General features: G+C 40.8%; 1 protein-coding gene across 1 annotated transcript; it reads left to right on the top strand.

The window, feature by feature from the left end:
* Positions 1-3,113: 3,113 nt before the first annotated feature.
* LOC129399898 (histone H3-like) lies at positions 3,114-3,455 on the top strand. The gene has a single exon (XM_055121307.1). The coding sequence runs from the start codon at positions 3,114-3,116 to the stop codon at positions 3,453-3,455; it is 342 nt and encodes a 113-aa protein (XP_054977282.1).
* The last annotated feature ends 5,494 nt before the right edge of the window (positions 3,456-8,949 follow it).

Below are 8,949 nucleotides of genomic sequence, written 5' to 3'. Positions count from 1 at the left end.
AGTGGAGGATTACTGTAAAATTTATGGCAGCTGAGTTGCAACAACATATATTTTATTCTAGTTTTAATAAAACAAAACATTTTTATTAAAAGAAACTTAGAGAGATGTGAGAGGAGAGAAAGTGAGTATGACATGTGTTTAAGAGAGAATCGAACTTCTCCAGAAGGGTAAAAGTAAGAAAGTAGTTTTTGGGAAAAGGCTACAGACAATTTCTCAAAATTATCTAAGTCTGGAGCTCTCTGCTTACAAAAAAGTTAATCTGGGAACAACATACATAATATAGGAGGTTGAAACTGCACCCGCTAAAACATATGCGCTCTTGTAAACCAGTGCTAGCTCAAAGAAAATGAAAAGTAATCCATTATAGAAACAGAGAAACAGAAAATGAGCAGTAAATGCAGTATAGAGAAAAGGAATCTGAGTTTTTTAATGAGCAGAGTAAACCAATTTTTTTCTTCTCTGTAAAATTGTGGGGTAGCACCTACATTATATTTGGCCCCTCTGCTTCGGTTCCCCAAACCACTGCTTCTCCATTACTAAGATCATTTTGAACTTTGTAGTTTTTATTTTGCCTTAACATTTCTAGTACTTTTCTCTTTTCTATTTCATAAGGTTCTAACTGGACTAAATGTTGGCAGACTATTTTCCTGCCATTTTGCATCCATAGGAATATACATATATATTCTTTGCACCTGCTTCTTTTTGCTGGCTTGAATTACTATGAGCATAATTGGTATTTGTGCCTGCTTATTCTGGTTTTTGTGGTATCTCAGATCTTATGATTTTTCTGCATGTTATTTATCTGACTTCAAGTTTTGGCAGAGTAATTTTGAATAAGCCCGTCTTTCTTAACCCTGTTTCCTCATCCATAAAATGAGAATTAAAATAAAGCTTGTTTTACAGTTTTGTTTTATCAGTCACTAAGATAACACTTTGCAAAATGCTAAACAAATATTGTTATTTTTGGATTGTCAGAGTATCTTAATATACTCTGCTACAACACAATCACTGAGCTATTATCAATAAATTACTCAAAACAATTCAACACAGCTATGAATTTTCACCTGAATAGGTTCCAAATTACAAAGCACTCAATGTTTTTTAAAAAAATAAGTAGAAAAGATAACATTGAATGAAACCACAGAACTTGTCAAGTTTAGATATGAACCCGTACCTCCTATAAAAATAAACCAGTTTCACTTCATGTTTTACATTATTATATAACTAGTTTGATTGTAAATATAGTATATAACCAACTATTAGGAATATATACCACAGGAACATGTTCTTCAGTTTTAAATAAAATGAAAAAGGATGATAATGGCTTTATTGAAACTGCTAATGAACCTAACCTAGACTATATTCCAGAGGTTAATAGGAGACTGTGGAATGTAAGACAAAACTGTGAAAAATTTTGGAGTCATGGACATTATTAGGACCAATAACATTAAAAAGAAAGAACAAGGAACCCAACATAGAGAAATTCCAAGAACTAAAGTGAGAGAATAGGTCATGTGTGTGTTCCTAGTGTCTTTTTTACCATACCTCACCCCTAAAACAAATAGGTTGAGCGATTTATGCTTTTCTGTGGCCTGTATGAGAGAAAAATATCAAGAACTTCTAAATACAAAGAGGAAGAGACAAGATAAACTAGAACTGTCTATTGGGATGGGAAAAAAAGCAGCCTGCTTTGTGAGAACTTTCTGTTCCCCACAGTTCAATGCTGAGAGTAACATAAGCTCAAGTAAAGGAGCACTTTAAGGATAAGAGTTCAGGAACCAATCTTATCTGAAATGCAAGATCCTCTAACTAAAATGGAGTTGAGACATGATGAGAAAATCAAAAGTTCTTAGCCCTAAAGTCTTACACAAAAGAGAGTTTTTGTTGTTTTTAATTGTTTTGTATTTTTTTAATTTTTACTAGAGAGCCAGAAGCACACAGTTATCAAAAAATGCACACACTTCAGAGGGCATCTCCAGCACCTTCAGCTTTCTGTGCCTGGTCTGTTTTGGCATCTCCATTTTCTGCAGGGTTATTTCCATCCTTGCCAGCATCAGCATCCCCCTCTTTCCCTTTGGGTACCATCTCTCCATTCTTTGCAGGGGCCTTTTTAGGCTTGGGCTCTGGCTTTAGCTGATTTAGCTGATAACCTTGCAGATCTTCTCTGTGGTTCATCCTTCACCTTGGCTTTATCTCCTTTAGCATCTCCTCAGCCTTTCTCTTGGGCAGGGTGGCGACAACGGCGGGATGTGGCGACAGAGCCGAAAGTTGGAGGCAAGATGGCACCAATGCCAGTCAAACCCCTCACACTCTCCCAAACCCAGCTCACCATTTCACTCTGGATGACACACAACAGCACATCAGGCATGGAATTCCGTGTGTGATCCTTGCCTGAACTCTGTGCATGATTTCTGGGGGACATCACCGACTGCTTTTCGGGATTAAGACAGAATGGCATCTTAATGGGTTAAGACAGGCAGGGCAAGGAAAAAACGTGCTGGTGGCTGCAGCATCACCAACCTCCCCGGGTCAGCCGAGTCACAATACCATTGGGCATGGAACAGTGACAGTAGCGTGGGCAATTGCTTATCCACTGCAGGACGCCTGTCCGCCAACCACCAAGTGACTTGGGACTTGGTACAGGTGTTCGACGTGGCACAGACCCTATGCAATGGGGTCTTGCACTGCCAGATATTCAACGACCTCTGGGGACACTCCTTCAACCTCAAGGAGATCAACCTGAGGCCACAGATGCCCCAGGCACTGACTGAAAAATTCAGGCAGGTGTGTGTTGTCAGCTGCAAATTGTTACAGCAAGCCGGTCACCAGGAGCTTACATTCAGTAGACTGGGAACACCTGCAGGGACAATTAGAGATCGCCCCAAAGGGAGCCTCCATACCCCCACCTCCGAGAGCTCAGCAAGCTACTCGAGGGTATCCCGCCCACGGCAGAGCCTGGCAAGCTACCGGTGATGTACCTAAGACGTACATACTATGCCAAAAACAGTAGCAAAAATGTATCTCATTTCCCTAACCCTGAAGGAGTCTCCAGCCGAGTCGGGAAGAACGAGAGGGCTTGTACGAAGCGGACGGCGCACAAGTGGACTAGCGGGATGGCGCCCCGCAAGCAGCTGCCCACCAAGGCGGCCTGCAAGAGCATGCCTGCCAGCCACGGGCGGCGTGAAGAGGCCGCACTGCTACCGGCCTGGCACCGTGGCGCTGCGAGAGATCCGCCGCTACCAGAAGTCCACCAAGCTGCTTACACGCAAGTTGCCGTTCCAGCAGCTGGTGGGCAAGATCAAGCAGGACTTCAAGACCCAGCTGTGCTCCTGGAGCTTGGCAGTCCTGGTGCTGTGCAGGAGGCGTGCCAGGCCTACCTGGTGTGGCTCTTTGAGGACACCAACCTCTGCTCCATCCACGCCAAGCGCATCATCACTATGCCCAAGGACATCTAGTTGGCGCACTGCTTCCGCGGAGAGAGGGCATAAAGTTTACGATACTAAAATCTAAGGGCTGGGACAAATGGAGACACTACTGGTGCCCGGTGGAGTAAATCGATGATTAGCGGGATAACAGTGCTACACTACTACTAGAGAACTATAGCAGATGAATGGATTATGAAGATATGGTATATATGCACAGTAGAATACTATGCAGCTATAAGGAACATGAAATCGTGCAATTTGCTGAAATATGGTTGGTACTGGAAGATATCATGTTGAGTGAAATAAGGCAGAAGAAGAAAGACAAACAAAGGATAATCTCACTTACCTATGGACAATAGGATATCGGAATATCGGATGAGGAAAGGTAATAAAAAGAGGGGTACTTAGATTATCCTTGATCGCATTGTTTGCACAGGAGATGGATAGAGAAGGAAAGAAATCAAGTGGGAAAGAAGAAAACAAGAAGTTTTGGTTTAACAGGCATCTGTGCTTCCATTATCCAAAAGATTTTTAAGCTCAACCTGCACAGGTACAACTTATTGGCTTTCATCATTTTTAGAAGTTTGAAATTAAAAAATAAGGTAGCTGACATCCCAAGGGAATAAGAAAGCTCAGGAAAAAATGACAAGACATTTGGAAGCTCAAGATCTATGGAAGAAAATAATTGAAACATTACCCTATTAGAAAAAAAAAGAAATGATATGAACCGCACATATTTTGGCCATACCCAGTGATGCTCAAGGATTATTCTTGGCTCTGCACTCAGAAATTACTCGTGACAGTGTTCAGGGTATCATGGAGGATGCTGGAGATCTAACCCATATGCAAGACAAGCACCCTAACCACTGGCCCTAGAAATACACATTTTAAGAGAAATACAGTTATGGGATAAAATGATAGCAGACACATATGCTGTATGAAGAAGAGAACTTTATATACTAGAGTGAACAATACAATACATGAAATAACTAGCTAAAAACATAATATAGAAAAACTTTGTAACAAAGGATGACGCCAAATGGTATTTGACAGAGGGCACTTACGGTATAAGTCTAGTGACGTGTAATGTGAAAGGAGCAATGACATCACCCATGGCAACATATTAGAGATAGGGAAAAAATAGGAATTTATAAATAAGAACAGGAAGAAAATAAAATTAGAAGAGAAATAAAGAAATACAAATTTCTGCAGTTTAAAAGAATATGAGATTCGTTTTCCAAGTTTTAAGTAGAAATGTTACACTCACATGTATATTCTACTATAGCTGAAATCATGCAATATGAAAAGCTTCTAAAGACTCCCAGAAAGAAAAATGCAGTTAGCCTACAAAAGTATATTAAACTCAGATTTATCAGCAGTGGCATAGCATGCCAGAAAGTAATGGAATAATATTCATTTTGCTGATGCAAAAAAATGTTGAACGCTTGTTTTATCTGGTAAGGCTATAACTTAAATGTGAGAGAAAAATTTTATTCTAATGCATATTAAACTGCATAAAATTTGCTATGAAAAATTTTACTTGAAAATACTCATGGAGAAAATAGTCAAATAGAATTTGAAATACAAAGGAGATAATATTAAACAACTAAAACAAAACAATTTATAGTGATATAAATAAAAATTGTTTCAAAATTTGAAAAATCAGAGAATATTGTCTTGGTAGAGTTTGAATTACAGTAGAGAACAGAATTATACTCAAGGCTGGAACGATAATACAGCAGGTAGGGAGTTTGCCTTACATGTGGCTGACCCGAGTTCAATAGTTCCCCAAGCACAGCCATGAGTAATTCCTGAGTGCAGAGCCAGGAATAACCCCAGAGCATTGCTTGGTGTGACATAAAAAAGCAAAAAAAAAAAAAAAGTATACACTTGTATTATTAAACAAGAGTAAAAGTCCGAAGAACAAATCTTCACATCAGAAGAAGTATATTTAACTTGTCACAAGTTACGACCATATAATAAACCTAAATAAATGTAGATATTAGTTACTCAGAAACATTTGATATGATTCACAAATTAATTTTAATTTGAAAGTAATGATAATAAATGTAAATAATTTTATTTAAGAAAATGTATATTTTTTAGGTCATTCAGTTGTATATGTGTCAGCTGCTATGATATGATATATTAAAGACAATGCAATTATAAGTGAAAAATTCAAAAAAAATGAGAGGAATGCTATATTGGCTAAAAGATTAATAGATTAATAGAGGGTCACCAAACAGAAGAGAAAGTGTGTTACACCAACCAAAGTTCATCCTGGGCACAACTTATGGCTCTGGAAAGCTAGAAATTTCAGGACTGACACAAAGGTACTATTATAGACCCTTTGGATCAAAGAACTGGAAATCTGAATTGGAACTAGACTGTGTTGGTGCCAAAACTTGTTATAAAATTTTCAGGACTAGGTACAAGGTTCCTAGTATCACCTGAACCGACGCCGCCCAAACTCCTTGTGTTCTCCAGAACCCAGCTCACCATCTTACCTACACAATGCTTGGCTCAGCACACCAGGCATGGAACTCTACATGTGATTCTTGATGGAACTCTACACGTGATTCCTGATGGACATTGTTGGTTGTTTTGCAAGAGTCAGACAAAATGGTGTTGGCAGGGTATGGAGAAACCGGGCTGGCGACTGCAGCATTGCTGCCTGCCCTGGCCTGCCCCAGCCTGTCCCGGCCTGTCCTAGCCTGCTCCGGCCTGCCCCGGCCTGCCCTGGCTGGACCGAGTTGCAGTGCCATCAGACATAGAGCAGTGGCGGCATTGTGCATAGTGACTCATCCACTGTGGGGTGCTGTCAACCAACCACCATGTGACCTGGGACTCGGTGCAGGTGTTTGACCTGGCACAGACCTTCCGCGATAGGGTCCTGCTCTGCCAGCTGCTCAACAACCTCTGGACACACTCTATCAACCTCAAGAGATCAATCTGAAGCCACAGATGTCCCAGGTGCTGCCCAGAGACACAGGCAGATGTGTGTTTGTCAGATCTTTACAACATGCCAGTCAGCTAAAAGCTTACATTCGGTAGATTGGGAACACCTGTAAAGGAGATTAGAGGCCGCCTCCAAAGCCTCCGTCCCTCTCGGAGAGCTTGGTAAGTTACTGAGAGAATCCCACCTGCACGGTAGTCTGGCAAGCTACCTGTGGCATACTCGATATGCCAAAAACAGTAACTACGACGGTCCTCATTCCCCTGACTCTGAAAGAACCCCAATGCACCATCAGGCTACACTAGCATGTGACAGTGACGAATGGAGACCTTACTGGTGCCCACTCGTAACAACAGGCTGACAGTGACACAGTGATACAGGTAAAAGTTGAAGATATAAGGATTTTAAGTGGTGATGGCTGATCATAGAACTAGTGTGGAGCCTTCCACATGGAAGTTCTGTGCCATCTAGATGGGCCCCGGTTTCCCAGGGAAAAGTGAATGTGGCTTCTTACCTGGAACTAGAGTGTCAGCTACTGCCTGTTGAAAACAAAGACAGAGAAGAAAGGCCTGGCTTTCCCATTCCTCTTCTTTCTGTTCTTCCATTTGTATCTCCCATGATCCCAAGCTGAGAAAACACATGAAGGAAGGGGACCTGGGCATTTATTTCAAGGTGGGCCAGCCCCTTTGTAAAAATACAGGGCAGGTAGAGTTTGATCTGAGCATCAATTAGGACTAATTAAGTAGCAGTCACAGGGGAGATGCAAGCAGATAGATGACAGAAGGCAAAAAGAAAGTGATGACATGCAGAACAAGGCTATCAATATCCCATGTACGAAGGACTTTGTGCACTTGACATGATGTCTACTGAAACAATAGTTCTTTGCAAAGTAAAAGCAAACAAACAAAACAGATCTTGCATAAAACAAAAGCTCAATAAAAGTTAGCAAATGAGCTAATCAGCTGTAAATGCTTATTTGATTTTTGATGGGTGAAAGATCAGAAAAGCAATTCATCTGCGTTTGTGTATATCTCCAGTATGTCCATGCATTGTATAATTTTTATGGGCCCCCAAATGGGCCCAAGTTGAACATAAAATAGCAATGATTTAGATTAGATGATTAACTCAACATAACTTGACACATTTAAATTATTAATCATCTCTAAAGAAATGGTCAAATTCAGATTATTCAATCAGCTAAAATGAAAGGGAAATGATAAAAGATTAGCATATATATTCCATGCTTAGCATGTATGTGACATACTTCATATTTAATAATCTTTACACTCCTGTGAAGGTAGGAGTTAGTAGTAGTTTCATTTTTCAGATGGGGAAACTGTTTTTGTGTTGTTTTTTTTAAATTTTTAAAAAAATTTATTGAATCACTGTGAAAAAAGTTACAAAGCTTTCAGGTTTAAGTCTCAGTCATATAAAGATTAAACCCCCATCCCTTCACCAGTGCACATGTTCCACCACCAACAACCCCAATATACCCCCCTCCTACACTCACCCCCCACCTGAGTGGCTAATGATCTTCACTTTATTCTCTCTATACTTTAAATACACTCAATATTTCAACAGATAACTCACTATCGTTATTTGAAAATTTCCCCCAACAATCAAACCTGCTGAAAAGGCATCATTTGATAATTTGTTTTCCATTGCTGAGAATGAAGATTATATGAGCTCGTGCTGCTGAAAGCAATTCTGGTCTGGATGCATTTCTATAAGAAGCCTCTGGGTGCCAAAATGGGTTAGAAGACCTCCCGAATCATAGTCTTTAAGGAGCAGAGGGGCCGTTTTGTGCTCGGCAGCTCCGGATCTCATCTGGGCAGAGAGCGTGCCGGTAACACCCTCATCCCATGATCTCCTGCGAGCCACGTCACTGCAAACTCATACCTCTGCTTTGGGAGTTCTAAAAGATGGCGCTCACCACGTGGGTGTTGCTGCCGCCACTGCCATCTCCCATGCAGAAAGACAGGGTAGAGAGAGAAAATCCTTTCCCCTCCCTGGGCGGCATGGGATTGTAGCTCAGTTCACAGTCTAGATGCGTTTCTATAAGAAGCCACTGGATGCCAAAATGGGTTAGAAGACCTCCCGGATCATAGTCTTTAAGGAGCAAAGGGGACGTTTTGTGCTCGACAGCTCCAGATCTCATCTGGGCGGAGAATGTGGGGAAACTGTTTTTGAAGGTGGTTAAAATATTCCCCACAACACGGACTACCAACACCAGAATATGCACATACTCATCCTCCATCTTTAAAGCTAAATTGATCCACTCTGTGAGGTTTGTCTTCTAAATTCTACTTTATCTTCTCAGAAAACTGGCTTGTCAACATATCATACACACTCTAGTGGAAAAAGTATGTTTTCGGTTCTGTGATGTGTTTTAGGTTCTATCATATGTACAATGGAGTCTTGCAGACAGATTTCTGTTTCCAGCAGACTCCATCCTAGCTTCTCTATGAGGTGTGGATGTGTTAATAAAGTTGTGGCTGTGGCATCGCCAATATGCCCCACCATAGTCTATAGAATACAATGGGTTTTTATGTAAATCAAAGAAATAAA

This window comes from Sorex araneus, chromosome X (genome assembly GCF_027595985.1).
Source record: "Sorex araneus isolate mSorAra2 chromosome X, mSorAra2.pri, whole genome shotgun sequence".
In the NCBI taxonomy this organism is placed as follows: domain Eukaryota; kingdom Metazoa; phylum Chordata; class Mammalia; order Eulipotyphla; family Soricidae; genus Sorex; species Sorex araneus.
This window is presented reverse-complemented; position numbering and strand designations above follow the sequence as displayed.